The sequence below is a fragment of the Camellia sinensis genome, chromosome 4 (assembly GCF_055761805.1).
Source record: "Camellia sinensis isolate YWXY chromosome 4, ASM5576180v1, whole genome shotgun sequence".
NCBI classification, from domain to species: domain Eukaryota; kingdom Viridiplantae; phylum Streptophyta; class Magnoliopsida; order Ericales; family Theaceae; genus Camellia; species Camellia sinensis.
Window position 1 is genome coordinate 8,079,822 of NC_138964.1, and position 23,335 is coordinate 8,103,156.

General features: G+C 35.8%; 2 protein-coding genes and 1 long non-coding RNA gene across 5 annotated transcripts; all 3 read left to right on the forward strand.

The window, feature by feature from the left end:
* Positions 1-1,491: 1,491 nt before the first annotated feature.
* Positions 1,492-12,282, forward strand: LOC114314477 (Riboflavin synthase-like superfamily protein). Of its 2 annotated transcripts, none has more exons than XM_028260959.2 (14): positions 1,492-2,486; positions 2,638-2,797; positions 3,529-3,577; positions 5,013-5,126; positions 6,685-7,107; positions 7,889-8,272; positions 8,380-8,475; positions 8,727-8,842; positions 8,931-9,101; positions 9,196-9,352; positions 9,447-9,638; positions 9,791-9,919; positions 10,115-10,193; positions 11,603-12,282. In XM_028260959.2, exons 1-14 carry the CDS (start codon positions 1,910-1,912, stop codon positions 11,710-11,712), a joined length of 2,757 nt encoding a protein of 918 aa, XP_028116760.2. In that variant the 5' UTR covers positions 1,492-1,909; the 3' UTR covers positions 11,713-12,282. The 2 variants fall into 2 exon arrangements, with proteins under 2 accessions (XP_028116760.2, XP_082780339.1); XM_082924213.1 differs by having other exon boundaries at positions 1,642-2,486; positions 10,115-10,189; positions 11,603-11,821.
* On the forward strand, positions 10,664-10,970 carry LOC145824476 (uncharacterized). Its single transcript, XR_014366000.1, has 2 exons — positions 10,664-10,796; positions 10,840-10,970. It is a non-coding gene; the product is annotated as an uncharacterized LOC145824476 (long non-coding RNA).
* A 126-nt stretch (positions 12,283-12,408) lies between the features above and the next one.
* Positions 12,409-21,588, forward strand: LOC145824475 (uncharacterized). Of its 2 annotated transcripts, none has more exons than XM_082924214.1 (2): positions 12,409-16,043; positions 19,336-21,588. In XM_082924214.1, the coding sequence occupies exon 2, from the start codon at positions 20,273-20,275 to the stop codon at positions 21,323-21,325; it is 1,053 nt and encodes a 350-aa protein (XP_082780340.1). In that variant the 5' UTR covers positions 12,409-16,043; positions 19,336-20,272; the 3' UTR covers positions 21,326-21,588. Both variants share the same exon structure in this region, with proteins under 2 accessions (XP_082780340.1, XP_082780341.1).
* Positions 21,589-23,335: the final 1,747 nt, after the last annotated feature.

Sequence of the window (23,335 nt, forward strand, 5' to 3'; positions counted from 1 at the left end):
CTTTCTCACAACAAGTTTTTGAACTTTTATGAATAAAAAATAAAATAAAATAAAAATTCAAACATTAATGAAGGTGAGAAATTGATTTTAAAATTTAATTTAATAAAAATTGTTTAAATGAGAAAAATAAAGATGAAGAAGTAGACTTTAAGTATCATAGATGACAAATTATTTGAGTATTTTATTATTCTCAAATAATTTTTTCATTTAAGTAAAGATTAATTTTAATTTTAGGTGTAAGAAATGGCAAGTTGTTTGAATTTTTTATTATTCTCAAATGATTTCTTGATCATTCGTTCACTATTAACTAATTTTAATTTATTGTGAAGTGATTAGATTTTTTTTACTTCTATATTTATTTTTTAATTTATTTTTATTGTGAGGCGATTAGACTCTTTTTACTTCTATATTTCTTCTTAATTTTTTTTAATCATGTAAGAAATATTAACCTACATTTTTTCTTTAATATGTTTTGACTAGAAGTTTAATGACTCAAAAATAAAAATTAAAAATTGAGAATAATATACAATTGAGAAAAGGTAAAATGATAATTTTTTTACGTATGAATAAATAAGTAATACAAATTGTCGAGAAGAAAATAAATACATCTATTTCAACTTTTAAAAAAATTCAAATAATAAATACATTACTTAAAATAATAAATTTTACGTTGTTTATGTTGCGTGGAATAAGTCTTATATTAAATTATTAGAATGTTCTATAATATTAATTTTAGAAAGATTGTTTATTTTTAAGTATTTTTTTAATAAAAATTAAAATAATTTAATAATGTCTTAACGATTTAAGAGTTTTTATTTAATATTGTATAAAATTTAAAAATTTTATTAAATAATACTAAAATATGTATGGGTCTTTGATAAGATATATATGTAAAATTTTAGGAAATGTGAATAAAATTTCTCATTTGAATAAATAAGGCAACTAATAGGCAATTTCGTCATTTTTGATATTATAATCTATGACATGAGAATGATATTAGAGCATCTCCAACGGTAATAGGCATTTTACCTATCTAAATATTACTATAAAGTATATATTTTATATTGCCTATCAACTATTTCATGTTTCTACTCCAACCATGCTCTTTATTTTAGCTATTCATCTAAATACTATTAATTTTATAAAATGCCACATCAGCAACAAAGATGGAGGGAAATGATCCTAATGATTAAATATATTTTGCCTAGTCTTGAAGGCTAGCTACATGTAGCTAGTGAATGTGAGTTGAGCTAAAATGCCTAACCATATGCCTAGTGCATTGGAGTTGAAAAAAATGAGTTATACTAGGCATTTTGACTAACAAGCATGATAATAGAGCAATCTTAATAATAATTTCAAATATAAGAGAAATTCAGTGTAATTATGTAAACTATATAGGAAGTCTTTGCAATTATCAAAATTTCAGGAAAGTAAATGTAATTTACCCTAGTTTAACTAAACACCCCCTCCCCCCGACACGTAAAATTCTCTCTCTCTCTCTCTGTCTAATCACTATCTAATCATCTGAGCTGAGAAAGTTTCTCCCACCCACCCAGGGAATGTAAATGTGAACGAAGAGTCAGAACGAAAATGATTATTTACTATTATTTTTTAAAAAGTAAATATTTACTAAAGTAATGTTATATATAACAGTAGTTAGCTTAGCTAGCTATGTAATGTATCGGTTTGGTATTTATATATATTGGAGGAATTATTTCGAACAAATCTCAACTACTCTATTCACGACTGGCCACAAGCGTTGAAATCGTGTCCAGAGATCGGTTGAGAGGTGTTTCTGAACCTTGCAGGCGCTATCCTTGTTTTCTCTCTAGTCTTTAGAGAGAGAAACTTCATTAACAAAAACCAGACAACTTAGAGAGAAAGAAGAGAATTGATTACTTTCGAAAAAATGAGATCATCGTCGTCATTCGGAAGCGGAAGCTCCCGGAGATCAAACTACAGCCGTACATTCGACTTTCCTGAAGAATCCAGAGACCACGGCGTCGCCGGATCAATGCTGCCTATGTTTCTCAACGACTTGAGACAGAATAATCAGCAGGAATTGGTTGAAGTCACGTTAGAGCTTGACGACGACGACTCCATTGTCGTCTGCAGCGTCACGCCGACTTCGAATTCCAATCTCGCCGTTGCCGGAGAAGAAGCCGCCGTCAACGGAATTTTAGCGAGGAGTCTCTCCGCTACGTCGAGGATTTGCAGGAAATTCTCGTGGCTGAGGTCGTTGTCGACCGGAATGCAGTCGGAGGACGCCGATGAGCTGCCGGACTCTGGTTCCGCACGCGATGCGAGGAAAGTCAAAGCGAAACTTGATCGGACGAGATCGAGCGCCCGGAGAGCTCTGAAAGGGCTCAGATTCATCAGCAACACCACCGGAAAGTCAGACGAGCTCTGGAACAAGGTGGAATCGCGGTTCGAATCGCTTTCGAAAGACGGTCTGCTGTGTAGAGAGGATTTTGGAGAATGCATTGGTATTAATTATTAAAGCTTCTATTTAATAATCAATGCTTTTTTTTCTTTTTTTTTTTCCAATGGCGATAAACAAGCCAATTCGATGCTTAATTTTGCATGATTTTTGGATGATCTTGATGTTGTTGTTTTGAATTGTATTATGTTTGATAGGAATGGTTGATTCGAAAGAGTTTGCAGTGGGGATATTCGATGCACTGGCGAGAAGAAGCCGTCAGAGGCTTGGGAAGATAACGAAAGAAGAGCTTTACAACTTCTGGTTGCAGATTTCGGACCCCAGCTTTGACGCTCGTCTTCAAATTTTCTTCGATATGTGGGACTCTCTCTCTCTCTCTCAAGTCTCAATTCGTCCTTTGTCCAGCTTCTTACCGCTGATTTGTTCATTGCGATCGTGTGTCAAACAAATCTACGGCGGATGAGGCCGTTTTTTTTTTTTTTTTTTTTTTTTTTTTGTTGGTGTTAACGTCAAACAAAAATAATAAGATATTCATTTTGACTGATAAAAATAATATCTTATCGGTAAAAAATTTATTTGAAAAGATTTGTGAAAAAAATTTACGTAATTATAGCAGTGCTCTAATGGAAATACATTTTTCGTAATTGATATACATACTTTTTTAAAAAAACTAAATAAAAAATTATTATAGAATGATATTATCTTAAAGTAAAAGATTCAACAATATCTATATTTAAAATAAAATTAAAAAAAAAAGTCTCTGCTATATTTTTTTTTCATAAATTTAATAGAAAATTCTATAATCTGGGTTATTCTACATTTTAATCCTTGCAAGAATATTTCTCTTATAATTGAATTTGTGAGAAAAGAAGGAAAAAAAATTCAAACTTAATTGGAAGCAACCAATAATTAATTAACAACAATAATATTCACACTCAACTTTAATTTTCTAAACTTTTTTTTGCTTTTGCTTTTGTATTTTGTTTTTTAGTCTCTCAAAAGTATAATGCTATAGAATTAGAGTATGAATATTATATTTGATAAATCGTTTGCTTGATTAACATAAGAAAATTTGTTTGGTTTCTCAGGGTGGATCGTAATGAAGATGGAAGAATCACGCAAGAGGAAGTCCAAGAGGTAAGACAATTACCGTTTTTTTTAAAAAAAAAAATTATTATTAATTGTTTTAGATAAATTACAAATATCTTTGAAATTATATTTTAAAAAATTTCAGATAAAAATTATGGGAAAACGACCCACAAACCTCCCAATCATTTATTAACATGGGAAAAAGATTCTTAATGGAGGTGTTAAGTAGCCAAACCAATTTTTTTCTTATTTATATTTATATCAAACAACATTATTGTATGGATTGGTGATCAAGGCAAGCTTAATCTAGACAAACACATTTATATTACGAATGGAAGTGGTTGAACTATTTTTGATAAAAGATTAATCTGCCATCATTTGTTACATCTGTCCTTTATTCTATTAAAAATGTTACATACGTTATCCATTTTTTGTCATTGTCTTTTATATGAATTTTTATGATTAATTCTTTGTCTGCAATTTATGTTAAAAAGTTCGTGAAGATAAATAATATTTTATAATTACCTACTACGTTAATATAAATACTGTACAAATATATATAATATGTAGCAGTCCTCCTGTTTCGATTACCATTATATTGATTTAATAGTAATATAAATTTTAAAAAAATAAAAAATAAAATAAAATAAAATAAACATGTTATATGTGACGGATCTCTTGTTTCCATTAGACATTATATTCATTTAAAATTTTGGAGGAACGTTATCTTCAATAATGCCAAGAACATGGAGGCGTTACATTTGGTAGAATAATAGATAAAGTACCCAATTAATTAAAAGAAAATGACAACTACACTAGAATTATGGAAACATTTTGTGTCGGTTTTCTTTTTCTTTTTGTTCTGATTTTATTTTATTTTATTTCCGTTGATTGACCTTCTTTTTAGCCGGGGTTTCATTTCTGGCATAGTGTAGTGTGAACATAAGCCCAATGGGCTGTGTGTCTGTGAATGCCTATGCCAATCTGATGGGCTGTAAATATTATTTTATAGACTATACATTTTGCATGTTTTCTAGCTTTAGCCTTAGCCTTTTGGGGCTAAGAGAGACTCCAAGGTGTAAGGTACTTGTTTGGTGCGTAGCTTTACGGCAAAAATAAAATAAAATAAAATAAAAATAAAAAATTGTAGGACAAGTTTCCCTCTAATTTATTCAATTTGAGGTGATTGTGGGCTCATGTTTGGTCTATTTCAGTTAATCAAAGTGTTCATATTATTGGTTTTATCATACAGATAAATAAAATTTAAATATGTGATTATTTATATTCGATCAATCTTAATTTTTTATTTAGATAGTTTATTTGATAGGTCTTACATTTTAAACATTTTAATCACTGAAATGGATTAGAATGGGTTCAAAATTCCCACCCTCTTATTTCTATATATATATTGATGAGGCTATGTTTAACTGTTATTTTTTTTTTTTTCCTTCCTTTATTTATTTATTTTATAATTTAATTGCAGCTTCTACTCCTCAGTGCTTCGGCGAATAAATTGTCCAAATTAAAGGAGCGAGCGGAGGAGTACGCTTCATTAATAATGGAAGAGCTAGACCCCGAAAATCTTGGTTACATTGAGGTAAGTAGGTTTTTTTTTTTTTTTTTCACACAATCGTGGCAAGTTAGTTACCCTCCTTTCCTAGGAGAAATTTTAATCCAATATTTTTCTTATTGCAATTGCCTCCCGTATTTGTTAGCATGTGATAATCTTATGCATTGTAACATGAAAATGTAAATCCACTAGAATTAGGCTTTCTTCAGCAACCTCTTGAAAACCAACTTATCTTTGCGTTGACTTGTGAGGAATGGACCTATAAAGCATGAACATTCCTGGAGGTAATGGACAGATGTCTGACATGTGTCAGACACAAACAAGCTCCGAACATATGTCAAACACGTTAGAGAGAGTCGGACAGGCTAGGACACTTGGGATATGTTGAGGGTAGAATTTTTTCTTTTACTAAAATAGTGTACCAAGATTGATAAATTTAAATATTAGAAAAAATGAGATCATAAATATGTAAAATTATATGTTTTGCACATGTCTTAAACATGTATCTTGCATTTTTTAAAAATTTACATATCCACATGTTTGTGTCGTATCACGTGCCTGTGTTTGTACTTCATAGGAATAGACTGGATTGACAAAAAAAACAAAAAAAAAACATCTTGTTCGCTTGTGACAATCATGGGAGATCATTTTTATTTTTATTTTTAAAGTGCATACAAGCATCTCCCATGAGGTGAGACTCATTAAATGTGTAAGCAAGGTTTTTAAACCCGGACGGGCCTGGTCGGTCGAACCAGGAATCGGCCCTTCTTCTGGTTCGAAAAACCCTCAAAACCCAAACTATGCCAAAAATCGGCCTTATTTGTAAAAACTGGAAAAATCGGTGGTTCAACCGAGAAAACCGATGAATCGGTGCCAGTTCTGGACCAACCCGGTCTGGTTTTCTAAGGGGGTTTTTTTTTTTATATATATATATATATATTATCAAGCTTTGACTAAAAACTCTTACTTTAAGAGTCTTCTCTCATGAGGAAAGTCTCATTGGAAGCTTGAAGAAATTATGAAAGTCTATTCCTATTTATAGAAAAAAAAATTATTTAAAGAGAACCTAAAAATTCAATGTGGAATTCAATCAAATTTTTTGAATCATATTTGATTGGAGGGAGAGTTGAGAATTTCATTTCCCTCCAAAATTAAATCTAGCATTCAATCAATTTGTTTGGAGAGAATGTTAAAATTTTTTAATTTCTTTAAAACCAGTGATTTTTTTATTTATTTTATCAATTATGACTTTATTAAATATTATTAGAAAATATTATGCAATTCTTTTTTTTATTATTTCAGTAATTATATATATTTTTATTTATTTATAATTTATAATTATGTTTTTAATTATATAATATTAATTATGACGTCACGGTTCGATCCTTCGACTCGATAGTTAAACCAGTGACCCGTCCAGCTGGTCTTTTTTCTGGTTCGCTCACCGGTCCAGTTTTCAAAACATTGTGTGTAAGGTTGTGTTCGATTCCATAATTAGATTATAAATATTTAAAAAAAAAAAAAAAATTGTTTCGGGGGTTCATTGAGGAAACTTTCTAAGGCAGTTGAATTGGCTTTCAATCAGATATGGCAGTTGGAAACGCTTCTCCTACAAAGAGACACCTACATGAACTACAGCAGACCTCTCAGCACAGCCAGTGTGGGTTGGAGCCAGAACTTGAGTGCATTAAGGCCCACGGGCTTAGTGCGCAACGTGAGCTGCACACTCAAGTGTCTGATACTAGATAACTGGCAAAGGGGTTGGATCTTGCTGCTCTGGTTCATGGCCATGGCTGGCCTCTTTGCCTGGAAGTTCAATCAATACAAAGAAATGGCAGCTTTTGAAGTAATGGGTTATTGCCTGACGACTGCTAAAGGAGCCGCAGAGACTCTTAAGCTCAACATGGCTCTCATCCTCTTACCAGTTTGCCGGAACATGCTGACGTGGCTCCGGTCTACTAGAGCCCGGCATTTTATCCCTTTTGACGACAACATTAATTTTCACAAGGTATGAATTATTCCGCATTGGTTTAACAAGTTAAATTTCATCACAGAATGTGCCAAACGATCAATTTTGCTCCCGTTTCTTTTGACACAAAATATTTTTAGTAGAAAACTTATCATATGTTTGGTTGCGATCTTAATGTGTTAGTGGTTGTGATAGTGATGGTGTTGGGGTGGTGGTGGCAGCGGCAGGAGCTGGTGGACAGTGGGGCAGATGACAGTGCTGGTGTTGGCAAGACTGGATTAGAATTCTTTGCGATCATCCACCCTTGCAATAGTGGGTTAAGATTCTGGTGGGTTAAGATCTTAACCAATTATTGCAAAGGTTGAATATCACAATTTGGGCTGTCAAATCACCATGACAAGTTTATTGATAGAATGAATCATTGTAGAAGATCCTACTCTGACAAGACTTCAATATCAAAAAAGTTTCACCTTTCAGAATAGAAAACATTTTCCATTGAATTATGTTATGAGAAATGTTAGGAATCATGAAAAAAATTTCATGAAAATGATCATAAAAAATTTGTGACCCTTGGATTACTTTGATTAGTGTGTGGTGTTTTATTCTAAGTGTAATCCAAAGGTCACAAATCTTTCATGATCATTTTCATGAAAGATTTTTCATGATACCTAACACTGCTTGTTAAAATACATTTTCTATTGACTTTCATTTTCCCTTTAACCAGAAATTGCTTTCCGTCAAAACAAACATAGCACTAATAAGAATAGTCGTTATTTTCACATCCAAATTTCTTCCCTAAAAGTTCAATCTTAATTTCCAGATAATTGCGTGTGCCATAGCAATCGGAGTCCTCCTCCATGCAGGGAATCACTTGATATGCGATTTTCCTCGCCTCGTCAACTCTTCACCAGAAAAATTTGCCACCATAGCCACTGACTTCAATAACATACATCCCACATACAAAGACCTCTTAAAGGGTGTTGAAGGCGTGACAGGGATTTCCATGGTGATTCTAATGACCATCGCATTCACACTAGCAACAAGACACTTCAGGAAAAATATTGTGAAGCTGCCTGCACCTTTCAACCGATTGACAGGCTTTAACGCATTCTGGTATTCTCATCACCTTTTCGGTCTAGTCTACGTGTTGCTGCTAATTCATGGAACATTCGTGTTCTTGGTACACAAATGGTATGAGAAAACGGTAAGCACTCTGAAATAAGTATTCGATGCTATACAGTAAATTTAATTTAAGAGAGGTGATATGTGTTTTAGTACTCAAAAGTGACTAAAGATGTTCTGTTGTTCCAGACATGGATGTACATCTCTGTTCCTCTTTTCCTCTATGTGGCAGAGCGGAGTCTGAGAACTTGCCGATCAGAACATTACTCTGTCAAGATATTGAAGGTAACTTTATATTTTTCTTTTTCTTTTTCTTTCTGGGCTAAAGACAATTATGCATTGCCAAAAGAAAGGTTCTAAGGGGTATAATTGAAAGAAATGGAACTGACAGTCTAACAGATTCTTTCTAGTATTAAGGACTTGATGTGCATTTTGAATTAGAGAAACAATCGCATTACACAGGCCATTTTAGCAGCTGCAAATTAGTCCTGCTGTAAATTGTTTGAATAAAAAAGATTTACTCGAGATTCTTACAGGTTTCAGTACTACCAGGAGATGTCTTCAGCCTCATCGTGTCAAAACCAAATGGTTTTAAATACAAAAGTGGGCAATATATATTCCTACAATGCCCAACAATCTCCCCATTCGAATGGTAAGTCTTATTCTTTGCAAGCCAACTCCTACTCTCACTTGACTTTGAGCTTTTTAGAGTAGCCTCTTGAATCTTGACACCTCTCCAGGCATCCGTTTTCAATAACTTCAGCGCCAGGAGATGACTACCTGAGTGTTCACGTCCGGACAGTAGGAGACTGGACACAAGAACTCAAGCGAGTATTCACTGAGGATGTTGGCTCAGCATCTGCAATTGGTCGAGCAAAATTTGGGCAACTGGGGAACATGGATCGAAGAGGGTAACTTCATTTCCTGCCTAAAATATATATTCAGATAAATCATTATCAATACTGGTAGAGCAATCTATGTACTCAACGTAACACGTTGGCGCAGTTTGCCAAAATTGCTCATTGATGGACCCTATGGCGCTCCAGCACAGGACTACAAAAATTATGATGTCTTACTTCTTGTCGGGCTTGGAATTGGAGCTACTCCTTTTATAAGCATCCTCAGAGATCTGTTAAACAATACAAGAACAGAAGACCAAATGGTACAATTGTGTATATACAGTTGTTTATTTATTGCTGTTTTGCTAATCCAATATGAGGAATTTCACTATATGTTGTACCCCTATGCTGACTCAGGATTCCAACACTGAAGCCACCAGTAGATCAGATGATAGCTTTACCAGTTTTACTTCCTCAAACATGACTTCAAGTGAAAAGAAGAAATTGCAGGGGACCACAAATGCTCATTTCTATTGGGTTACAAGGGAACCCGGCTCCTTCGAATGGTTTAAAGGGGTGATGAATGAGGTCGCAGAGATGGATCACAAAGTAACACCCATTACTTTCTCATCATCATCTATCATGATTACATAGTCCTTTTGTTTTGTTTTTTGTTTTTGTTTTGTTTTTGTTTTTGTTTTGTTTGTTTTGTGTTTTTTGAGTTATAAATTGACCATGTTTTCCTTTTCTCCTTGAGACAGGGTCAAATTGAGATGCACAATTATCTTACAAGTGTTTATGAAGAAGGCGATGCCCGGTCAACCCTTATCACCATGGTTCAAGCTCTCAATCATGCCAAACATGGGTTTGACATCTTATCTGGCACCAGAGTATGATCTATCATTATCTTTTAGCTAATATAGGAATAATTTAATACAAACAAACGATAAAAAACTATCATGATTAAATAAATTTGGTATAAAAATTTAGTCACCGCAACATATATTGTTGAATGAAATAATTTTGTGAAGGGGGAAAATATGCTCCTGACAGTACAGGTAACATGGACATTATTTTGTTGGCAGGTGAGGACACATTTTGCCAGACCAAATTGGAGAGAAGTCTTCAACAAAATAGCTTCAAAGTATCCGTATGCTACAGTAGGTAAAGAAATTTTTGAAAAAACCGTACATGCGCATGTATGAAAGGGGCACCTTTTGACCTGAGTTCTAAATGTCTCTCCCAGTTCATAGACAACTGTGTGATCAGTGGTCAACTTATGACACAGAAATATAATGAGTGAAAATGTGACAAAATGTACAAGAAATATGAGAGAACATACAAACACATGATTATAAATAATTAATTGGGCTCATTTAGTTGGCTAGAATCATTACACTTCACTAAGAGTATCTCCAACGCTTCATCAAATTTTTTATTGAGTAAAAATTTGATCTAATATGATGCACTCCAATGATAAAGAATACATTTTCAGCAAATCATCCGGTCGCCTGGTGTAGAATAAATTTTCATCAAATCTTTTTATAAAATTCCTAATTCATCCCAAAACCTAGTTGACACACAAGTTGTCCAGTCGGTCATCCACCAACAGCCACTTACAAAATTTGATGAAATGATAAAAGCTCTCTTAATTTGATGAAAAATATAACTCTCCATTCATTTTATATTAGTTTGATAAAATGGTTGAAGCACCGTTTTATTTGAGATTTCATCAAATTTAAAATTTGATGAAGAATTAGAAATAGAGTATGACACAAAAAATTCAAGTTATGATATGACAACAGGATAGGTAAGTAGTGCTTCACTACCGACCCGAGTCATATGTAGAGAGGCAAATTGAGAGGTTGCGGGGTAGTACTAGTAAAAGTGAGATAATTTGGTACATTACCAATAATGATTTATAAATAATAAGAGTTCAAAGATGTAGAATGAGAGATAGACAAGGAAAAATGCATGTTAAAGTGTAATAGTTTGATATTTTAATCTTGCTATATTTCAGAAAAATAAAATATATATTATATAACTAGAGAGATATTTAACAAATATAATTGATTAAATATTTCTAACATATATACTTGAGACGGGAACGAGGTAAAATGGGACGGGAAATGAAACTTGTCTCCACCCGCTTCATTAGGTAAGGTGTTTCTATAATGGTAATAATCGAGGTGGCTGGGGTGGGTTAATCTTGCAACTATAAGAATGATAATAATAATAATAAAAATAAGAGATAATATAATATATTGCAGGCGGATGGAAACCAACCCAATTCCTCATCGGATGGGAAAAACCGTGATAAGTATGGCAGGGAAAATTGTCAATCACAGGGTTACCATTCCAAGCAATTCAAAAGATCTCTTAATCTACACACAATCCATACAAGCTTTCATCAATGTCTGATGTTCAAACTTGAAACAGAGAGTTGGAAACATTAGATCAGGTGTTTCTAATGAAAATAGTCCGTGAGCCTAGCAGTGCGAAGATAATGGAGACAAACAATGAACAAATCAAATTATAGAGACACTTTTAATGAGAGATTTGATCTGCTGCAGGAGTGTTCTACTGTGGGATGCCACTGTTGGCAAAGGAGCTGAGGAAGCTATCACATGAACTGACTCACAGAACATCCACACGATTTGAGTTCCACAAGGAGTATTTCTAAATCAAGAAGATTTGCTACCCGAAACACGCCAAGCTGTTATTCTTTTGTAATTATTCAAATGATCACAGAGGAATGAAATACATATATACATATACACACCGCCACAAAAGAATGTAAATGCATATATCATTATATCATACCGTTGATGTAGTCAGTTGTCCAAATGACCAATTTGTGTGTCATTGATATCTTCTACTTTTTCTTTCATAAAAAAAATTGGATATGCCAAAAATTGCAAATATCTATATATATATATATATATATATTGCACAAGCAAGAATCAGACAAACTTGATTTTAGAAGCCTCTAATAGACACAAACTTGTCAATCTGTAAGAAAGCAATTGATTCATCTCTATGACTCAAAACGGCTCATAATGACAAACAATAAAATGACCAAAAGTATGAGTCATCTCATCTATGAGCAGTAAACTTTACAGATTTCAGATCCCCAAGAAAATGATGATATAAGTATTGAGTTAGCCCTAATCATCTCTTATCCTCCTGAGAAGTTTAGATGCCCAGCGTCGGACACGTCGCTTCAGCGTGAAACCAAGAACTACTCCAGCAACAAAGCAAATTGCACAAAGCTTTGAGCATGTCCACAACGATACAGTTTGTCTGCAATTAGAGATATGGAGTTCAATCTTAAGCATTTTTTAAGTGCTGCCACTCGCCTTCTACTGGTTTCCAAAACAAATAACAAGCATAAAAACATTAAAATAAAATATTAAAAGGAATGGTAACTCAAAATTCAGAGGGAGGCTGAAGTCTTCTCCTCAGGACTAGTATTCTCATTCATGGATTTTCTCAAACAACATTGACCATTATATGTTACGAAATCCCTACAAAATACCTAACGAACTGATCACAAGAATACCAGTCGAACAAATGAAAACAATTGAGCACACCTTGTTTGATTGTAGGCTCATACCTCAGACATAATTTATGCTTTATTTCATGTTTAGTTAGCGATTCACATCTAATAAATCTCATACAATGCATGCCAAATTTACTTCCATAAACAACACCACATGCTACAAGTAAACCAAACCAAAATAAGTGTTGTGTCTTACTCAAGTAGGGTCGGCTACATAAATCATTTTTCTTTATTAAACTCTGTCAAAGACTATACGCTCAATTAAATAAAATAAATTCATATAAATTTTTACAGCAGCATCTCATGTCAGTTTAGGTCTTCTCCTCCCTTGAACATTTTTATTTATGATGCTCATATCACTATTCCTTATCATTGCATTACAAGTATTCGTTGTACATAACCAAACGATCTTATTTCGTTCTCTCAATTTATCTTGAATTGATATTACTTCTACCATTTCATGAATATATTCATTTCTAATTATATCTTTCTTAGTCATACTAGGTATCCATCTTAGCATCTTCATCTTAACTACACTTATTTTATGAACGTGTTGTTTCTTAGATGGCCAATATTTTATCCCTTACTAAACACACTTCTCCACTTGAGTTAACTTCTTTTGATTCCATCATCTTCAATATCTCAATCCTGATTAATAATCGAACTTAGGTAAAGAAAACGTTCATTGATTGCTATCTCCTGATTTTCAATCTTTACTTTTCTTTTATTTCTTTCTACTCATATTAAAGTTACATTCCTTGTATTTAGTTTTAATTCTACTAATTTTAAACTTATTTGACTCAAGAGCATCACTGTAAGTAATGACGAAAAATAAAAATTCTCTTTTCAATAAGCTATTTTCCACTAAACAAATGAATCCTTGAAAAAAAATCTATGGCTTTCACAAATTAAACAATTCAAATAAGCTTTTCTATGCCCTATCTGTTTATTTGTTTTTATGTATATCTTCTTGCAATAATCACACAACTCAGAAAACAACCCCTATCCTCCACCAACCAGTCTTGTCATTTTTCCCCGTGTTGATTAAGAAATGGGACAATGACGGGTTTTGCTTCTCCCAACCCCCGGGTTCCACCAAACCCCGCCCCGATTATATTTATTAAATATATTTATACGTATATAATATATTTATTTTTCATTATAATAAAGTTAAAACACTAAAATATTATACTTAATATTAATTTTTATTCATTTATTTTTTGTCTTGTATTATATAATTCTCATTAAGTATAAATTATTATTCGTAATATACTATATTATCTATAATATTTTATTAATATTTTTATTTTCAACTTACAAAATTAACCTACCTCCTATCCCACTTTCGCCATCCCCCGATTTGCCCCACCCTCGATATGATACAGGGCGGGAGTGGCCCCAAACCCAATTCCCTTAAAACAAAACCAAACCAAACCAAACCAAACCAAGTTAAGCCTTAAGTCCCATCAAATGGGGTCGGCTATATGAATCATTTTTCTCTACTCAGCTCTATCAAAGGCCATTTCGTTAGTCAAATTAAGTAAATTCATATCTCTATTTACTACGCTAACCAATGTCAACCTAGATTTATCCCGTCCCCTAACACTTCTATCTACCGTCACTGCATCGCATTTCTTCATTACTGCCTCTATTGGTCTCTGTTGAATATGACCAAATCATCTCAATCTATTCTCTCTCAACTTATCTGCTATTGGTGCTGCTCCTACCCATTCATGAATATATTCATTCATAATTCTGTCTTTTCTAGTCTTTCCACACATCAACCTTAGCATCCTCATCTCAGCAACACTCATCTTATCTACATGTTGTTTCTTGGTTGTCCAACACTTTGAACTGGTCTAATAGTCGTTCTATAGAACTTTTCTTTTAGTCTAGTGGGTACTCGTTTATCGCATAGTACTCCAGACGCACTTTTCCACTTAAGTCACCCCGCATTAATTCTATTGATTACATTCACATCAATATCCTCCGCCATTGTGATAATCAACCATAAATAACGAAAATGTTCACTGTTAGGTAGTTATTGGTTCTCAATCTTCACTACTCCTCTACTTTCATTGTTACTGTTGCTAAATTTACACTCCATGTATTCTGTATTGGTTCTACTTATCCGAAATCCTTTAGATTTAAGTGTTTTTCTCCAAATCTCCAACTTTGTGTTAATTCCTTCTCTAGTCTCATCTACTAACACGATATAAAACTATGTCTCCTTTTGTTTTAATAGGAAAGAAAAAAAAACAAACTGCTACAGATATGTCAAGTGGCTGTTGCAAAGAAAACACTTTAAAAATGAAATAAAACAGGACAAAAAACACTTTAAAAATGAAATAAAACAGGACAAACATAGAAATAAAATGGTGGGAGCAATCATTTAATGCCAAAAACACACACACACACACACAATTCCATGACACAAATTTCAAATTATTGCATAAAAAAGGCCAATCCCCAATGTTGGTCCCTGATAACTAAACTAATATTTTTTTGGGCTAATGATTACCAAACTGATAAAATAAAATAATTTCTTCTCCAAGACTGTTGATCTTCTTCTACTCAATATATCCACCATACCGAGATGACAAGCATGAACTATCATTTAATGCATGACAAGCTATGAGTTGCACAGAGAAGAACTTTCGTATTTTTTTTATTATTATTTTGGTAGATGCGTATTTTTTTATTCTCAATAATCAATAGGTGTGTATTTTTTTATTATTATTTTAGTTGATGGTGTATTTTTTTATTCTCAATAATCAATAGGTGTGTATTTTTTTATTATTATTTTGCTTGATGGTGTATTTTTTTATTCTCAATAATCAATTGGTGTATCTCAAGAAAAATCTTTCTGATCCTTACTCCTCCCGCCAACTCGTACTCCCGCCAACTCTATATAACCATCAACATCCATCTCATTCTTCAAAGTGGAGTTAAGTTCTGTATATGGCAAATATATAACCAGAGCTTCTGAAGAGTTAAAGTTTTGTATATGGCAAATATATAACCAGAGCTTCTGAAGAGTTCAAGCAAGCTGATTTTGGCTTATAAGGCAAGCACCGTTTTATGTACATTCATAAGTTTCTCTATTGGTTTCCATTTCTATTTATTTTCTGTTAGTTATTTTTTCTAATCTGTTGTATACTTGAATGATTTCACACTACAGATTTTGAATGGATTTAAGCCAAAGCATTAACTCTCAAGAAGTTGTGGAAGATGAGGATGTTGAAGAGCCAACTGGTACTCCACTTTGGAAATATGTCACAAAAATTTCTGATGAATCGCCCAATTCCAAAGGTGGAGGTGGCTCTGCAAAATTCATATGCAATTTTGGTTGCAAATTGGAGGCTTATACTGATTCTTATTCCCGAGTCCGTGCACACTTAATAGGCAAATTACCAGGCCAACGAGCTCAAGGTATACAACTATGTCCAAAGGTGTTAAAATATAATGTATTATTGGTAGATTGATTGTGTTGATTGATCTGATACATTGATGTTTTTTATTACAATTACAAGGATTCCTATATATAGAAGAAAATGTGGTAGTAGGTGTAGGAGTGAAGTGGAGGTGGTAGGTGGAGTGTGTGATAGTGGAGGTGGAGGTGGTAGGTGTGGAGTGTGTGATAGTGGAGGTGGTAGGTGGAGATAAATTCTAACAGCCCCCCGCAAACTCAAGGAGGAGAGAAACTAACCAACTTGAGTTTGGAGAGAGTAACAAAACAAGAAAATACATAAAAATAAAAAAAAGGATAGGAGACACTGTATGGTCGTGTCAGACCGTTGGTGAAGACACTGTATGGGGTGTCATAACGTTGTAGAGGACATTGTATGGTGGTGTCATAACGGTGTAGAGGACACTGGATGGCGGTGTCAGACCGATGTAGAAGACAGTTTATGGGGTCATGTCGGACCGTTGTAGAAGACAGTTTATGGGGTCATGTCGGACCGTTGTAAAAGACAGTTTATGGGGTCATGTCGGACCGTTGTAGAAGACAATGTTGTGACAGTTTACGGAGTCTTGCTGGACCCTTGTAGAAACTAACCGGAATCAATGTCGGGACAGTTTACAGAGTCTTGTCGGACCCATAAAGGAGCTAACCGGAATCAATGTCGGGACAGTTTACAGAGTCTTGTCGGACCCTTGTAGAAACTAACCGGAATCTATGTCGGGACAGTTTACAGAGTCTTGTCGGACCCTTGTAGAAACTAACCGGAATCTATGTCGGGACAGTTTACAGAGTCTTGTCGGACCCTTGTAAAAGTGGCACCCTCAAAAGGTGTGCCCAATTTTGTCAAAAGGCGTGCCATCAAAAGGCGTGCCCAATTCATCAAAAGGTGTGTCGGACATGATGGCGAGGCACGTGGGCGCCTTGGCTTGCGTGCCCGTTTGTCGGCTGGTGGTAAGAGGCGCGCGATGCGCGTGGCTGCCTCGGCTATAAGACAGAGGCTGAGGCTGAGGCAAAAAACCTACAAGAGATATTCTGAGAGAGATTTCTGAGAGAGATTCTGTAACACTCTGTTTTCTGAGAGAGAATTCTGAGAGAGATACTGTGTAACACTCTGGTGCCTAGAAAATGGCTTCATCGTCTTCCCGCGGGCTTCTCACCCTCTTTCCCGACCTCAATGAGTCAACGAGAGAGAGAACTGGTGCGGTGGCACTGGAACCTCAACCAAGCGCCCCGGAGTTTGCTCCGTTGAACTTTCCGATGCGGTCGGTGGAGCAAAGAATGGCAGTGCAGTCGGATGTGGAGGCCAATCAGTATACTCTGAAGGCATGTGTGGAAAGCATGACGGCGGTCACAAACTTGTCGAACCGGCTGCAGAGTAGGACAAATGAGGTGCAGCATTTAAACTCCCAGCTGGCTCTGCTCCAACGCATGTATAAGGATGCGCGAGCAGAGATAAGCGTGCTAAGGGCAGAAAACAAGGAGCTGAAGCGGAAGGCCACCGTGATGTTCCGATTTGGAGGGCCGCCATATGCGGCAGTGGAGGAGCAGGGAGGAGGCAACTTGCTTGGTGGACAAGGAAACACGGAGACCGGACTGGCACGGGACACCCAAGATAAAAGTAAGAAGAAGAGACCTGCAGTAGAATAGAGAAGGGAAAAGAAAAATCCCACTGTGGGTGTGGTCGTTTTTTTTTTTTTTTTTTTTTTTTTTTGTGTGTAAAATGGTGATCGGGGTGAGGCCCGATATGAATAAAATGAGTTTGCAGTTTGTCTTTTTCCTCTTTTTTTTTTTTTTTTTTTTTTTTAATAAAAGAAATAAATAAATAAAATAAAATAAAAGAAAAGAAAGAAAGTGGAGCAACATGGGGGAGGTGCAAAAGTGATGAGAATGTTTTGTGAGTGGAGAATAAAGAAAAGAAAAGAAAGGGGTTCTGTTGTGGGGGTTGTGTATGTGCTGGGGTTGGGCTCGGAGAATCATCTCCATTTCTTGAATTTTTTCTGTGGGTTTGCTAGTCAAGGCTGAGACCCAATATTCCGCTTCCATCTGAAGCAATGGCCACAGCTGCACCCCTGAATTGGGTAAGCAAGTCCTTGTTCTGTGAAGGATCTCCATAGTTCTCAGTTCATTACGATAAGATAATGGCCATCCCAATGGCGAGAAAGCACGCAGCAGCATCAAAAGGTGCGACAGGCCCAAGATTCAAGCTATCAACTAGCAGGTTTCCGAACAACCCAGCGACAATAGCAACTAGACCATTGCCAAGAAATATTGCCTTTGAGAATGTTAGTGACAACCATTGTTGATCAAACCCTCTGTTAAAGTGTTCTGCCACAAGCCAAGAACCCACAAAAAGCACGGAGTGTCCAGAAGAGTATTGCAGGGACACCAAACTCTTGAGCAGCTTTGAGAGTGAAGTAGAGCAGGGTGTGGATGAGTATGGACGCACCACTGGTGTGGAAGTTGCCGAATTCAACGGATCTGCTCCGCCCCGAGACTTGAAACAGCAGCCCCGGCGATAGCAGGACGAAGAGTACCACCGCCACGAACACCGGGCCCCAGTCCGACATCTCTCTCTCTCTTTCTCTCTCTCTCTCTATAAGTGGGTGTATATACGTTTGTGTGTGGGTATGTTTTTGTGAGGCTCGATCGGGCTAATTGAAGTTGATGATGGGAAGGGTATGAAGTGAAATGGGGTGAAAGGAGAGAGGAGGGATGTCTTGGGTGGAGTCGGCTTCTGAAGGAGGGAGGCCATTGGGGATGGTTTCGAACTGGAAGTCCGGCAACCCGTGGACCGCGTTGGTACCTCTGGACCTGAGTAGTTTGCATCTTTTCCAAGCTGAGTCCAGAAGCATCAGACTGGAAAGACGCTTGCACAGCAGGAGGGTATTCTGAAGCAAGGTGACTAATCAGCTGGGTCTGTGGAAGAGTAAGTAAAGGTACACTATATTCTTCTTTTGGAGGTCTCAAATTGGTTGAGGTCCGGCGGGCGGTCAAGGCAAAGTTGCCGCCCGCCGGAAGGCGAAGAATATCAAGAGCTTAACCTATAGCTCTGATACCATGTTAAAATATAATGTATTATTGGTAGATTGATTGTGTTGATTGATCTGATACATTGATGTTTTTTATTACAATTACAAGGATTCCTATATATAGAAGAAAATGTGGTAGTAGGTGTAGGAGTGAAGTGGAGGTGGTAGGTGGAGTGTGTGATAGTGGAGGTGGTAGGTGTGGAGTGTGTGATAGTGGAGGTGGTAGGTGGAGATAAATTCTAACAAAAGGTTAACAAGACTGAGAGGGAGTTGCTAAAACAAGAGGAGCTAGATGCACAACAAATGTTTCTGGGAAATGCCAAGGCCAGAAAATTTCCTAGGTCCACTTCAACATCACAGGTACAATCTCAAACTGTTAGGTCCTCTGATGTGCCACACTCAGTCAAAGTTTCAATTGACAACATGTTTCATATAAGAAATAGAGAAGAAGTGGACCAAACAATTGCTAGGTGTCTTTATAGCAATGGCATTGCTTTTAATGTTGTGAGGTCTCCATGGTGGGCAGATATGGTTACTGCTATTAATAATGCTCCAAAAGGGTACAAGTCTCCTAATTATGAAAAGGTGAGGACCAACTTATTGGACAAAGAACAAAGCAAGGTTCAACAATCCCTCAACCCTTTAATGCAAGATTGGAGCATACATGGAGTTTCCATTGTTTCTGATGGTTGGTCAAATTTGAAGAATCAAACTTTGATTAACATCATGGCTGTTTCTGGTGGTAAGGCCATTTTTATTAGTGGACATGATGTTTCTTCAAAGGAGAAAAATGCAACAAATATTGCTGATTTGTTGATTAAAGCAATTGAATTTGTTGGACCCTCCAATATGGTCCAAGTAGTTACTGACAATGCCACTAATTGCAAGGCAGCTGGAGCAATAATTCAGCGCAAGTATTCCCATATATTTTGGTCAGGTTGCTTAGCTCATACTTTGAATCTCTTGATGAAAGACAGCCAAATGTGAGGATCTAGCTTTGTTATTTGTTGATGAATCATATAAGAGGGGTAAAGAAGTGGTTAAATACATAAAAAACCATAGCTCTTGTCAATACTTGTTCAAAACATTTTCTGGTCTGGATCTTCTCAAAGCAAAGAAGACTAGGTTTGGGCATCATTTCATTGTTTTACAACGTCTTGTTAAAGTCAGACCTGCTTTGTTGTCCATGGCTCTAAGCAAACAATGGGAAAATTTGAGAAAAAATACATCATCTCCTCATCAGCATGACATTGTCCACCAAACCATTATGGATGATGATTTTTGGAGAAAAGCAAAAACAGTCCTCACCATCACAAAACACATTTATAAGATGCTTAGATTTTCAGATTCTGATAAGGCTGTGATTGGAGAGGTTTATGAGTTGATGGATACTATGTTAGGGAACATTAAGGATACTCTTTCAAATGATCCTATTGTTTATGATTTGATACATCAATTTGTGGTGGAAAGATGGAATAAGATGAACATTCCTTTGCATTGTCTAGCCTATATTCTTGTTCCTAAGTACTACACAAATTCTTGGTTGTCAAAATCTGCCCCAGGTGGTGTGAGAAGAAAAAAACCTCATTTTGATGTTGAGGTGCAAAAGGGGTATCTTGAGGCAATTGAAAAAATGATTTGTGATCAAACTGAAGCTGTTGTTATAAGAAAACAAATTAGTGATTTTGTTAGTTGCAAAGGAGTTTTTTCACAACCTCAAGCAGTAAATGATAGATCAACCATGGATGCACTATCATGGTGGCATTTGTATGGTGGGGCCGCACCTGAATTATATTCTTTAGCATTGAAAGTGTTGTCTCAAAGTGTAAATACTTCTTGTGCAGAAAGGTGTTGGAGTACCTATTCCTACATTCATAATGTGAAAAGGAATAGGTTAAATGTTGATCGAGCTGAAAAGTTAGTTTTTGTGCACTATAATCATAGACTCTTGTCAAGGTATAGGGAGGATTATGAAAATTTTAAAAATTGGGATGCACATCCAGAAGATGCCAACATTGAAGAGGACATTATGGCAATAGAAGAAAGAGACAATGTATCACTTTCAAACAGTGAAGATGATACTACTCTTGCAGCTTCAGTTGTTCAACCATGTCCAACTCCAACACCATTGCCTACATCTTCATCATCTCCACTTCCTACTTCTCAAGAGCATTCAATGGAACAAGTAGCAGCACAAAGGAGACTTGAAAAAGCATGTGGCAAAAGACAGAAGAAGTGAAAAAAAAGGCAAAAGAAGTGAAATATTTTGTTATGTGGAATTGTAATATTTTATTTTTTACCTTAGTTTTTGACTTTCTTTTTGGTTGCTTACTTTTTGGAAATTATAAGAATTAGAGATCTCTTTTAGTTGTCAAGTCTTTTTGTTATTAGATGATTAAGAATTAATGATATTTTGTATTAGTGATGAATTTTCTAATGGGATTCTATTATATTTTTGTGTAGCAATGCAAATGATCAAATTTAATATATTTAAATAAAGCCACTCCAAAAAATAAATACATAATACAGTGCACAATTGGACCAAGGATATAGTGCACAGAATTAATGATGAGAATTAAAGATCTCTTTACAGATCTCTTTTAGTTGTCAAGCCACTCCAAAAAATAAGCCACTCCAAAAAATAAATACATAATATAGTGCACAATGTAAGCCACTCCATAATATAGTGCACAGAATTAATGATATTTAGGCCTCGTTTGGCAAGAGGCTATTTTAGCCAATTAGCCAAAAAGTTACTAAATTAGCCAAAAAGCCAACAACCCATACCAAAAAGTCAAAGATTCTCTTTTCTCTCTACTTTTTGCACATCTTTTCGTAATTAGCCAAAAAATCATCCCAAACATACAAGTTTTTTTTACCTACCTTTTTAGCCAAATAGCCAAAAAGTTACTAAATTAGCCTGTTCCCAAACGAGGCCTTAATATAAATGAATTTTTGAATTAATTTTTATTTATATATACATATAATATATTGTTAGAATTTACTATCACCTACCACCACTACCACCTCACCTACTCCACTAAACCTAACCCACTACACCACTACCACCTCACCTACTCCACTAAACCTAACCCACTACACCACTATCACCATCCACTACACACCATCCACCACACCTACATCTATATAAGGAACCATTTGTAATAGACAGAATATGAATCAACATACATCAATAAATAATACTTCAATTTTAACATGGTATCAGAGCAAGGTTGAGAACTTAGTATTTTCGCTTCACCGGCGGGCGGCAGTCTCGCCTTGGCCGCCCGCCGGACCTCTCATCACCCTCAGTATTTCACTCCAATCTAGCATCAATTTATCAAAGCTCCGAACTCACCAGAGCTTAATCTTGCTTCCACAGTCGCCTGTTGCAGCAGCCCCCGGTACCGTGACAGTCGCCACGACCTGCACTATTGACCTTCAACGCGCCTTTGTTCGCTGGTTACATTTGCTCCGGACACGCCAGCACCGCGACCCGAGCTGTTGCTGGCTCGTGCCGTCGCCCATACAGCTTGCCAACTTCACCATTTTGCTCTCTCAGCGCCTTCACGGCCTACGTTCATACTCCCACCACCACTCATGGCCGGCGGAGACGGCACCGTCGCCGGAGACCCTACTCAGGCGCCTCTCCGCCTTGTTCGCGACGTGCTCCGGTTGTCTGCTGCCGGGTTTGGGGGTGCCTTCAAGAGGGACTGTACAGATCTGGCTCGGAGGGTCTCTCTTTTGGCTCATTTGCTTGAAGAAATTAGGGACTTCAAGACCGATTTGAGGCCTTTGGATGTTCCTGCTGCTTCGTCTTCATCAAATTCGAGTTTCTTGTCTGATCTCATTATGGCAATTCAGGCTGCCAAGCGACTCATCTCCTCTGCTTCCAACTTCGATTCCAAAATCTATTCTGATTTGGCTTCCAAGCAAATTTCCTTTCAGTTTCAATGTGTGACGTGGAATAAAAGATAAAAAGTTGGGCAAGCCACTATAAAATATTATCTCAAAGCATCCACCACCCACCTTCTTTCACACTTTACTTTTTTTAATATATATATATATTACAATAATGCACCGTACAACCAAACCCATAATAATGCACCGTACAACCAAACCCATGTGCTGGTTCCACCGCTGTTCTTTCACACTTTTTTTTTTTATTATTATTTTTATATATTTTTTTTTTATTTAAAAAAAAAAAAAAAAAAAAAAAAAAAAAAAAAACACCTTCTATTCATTCCAT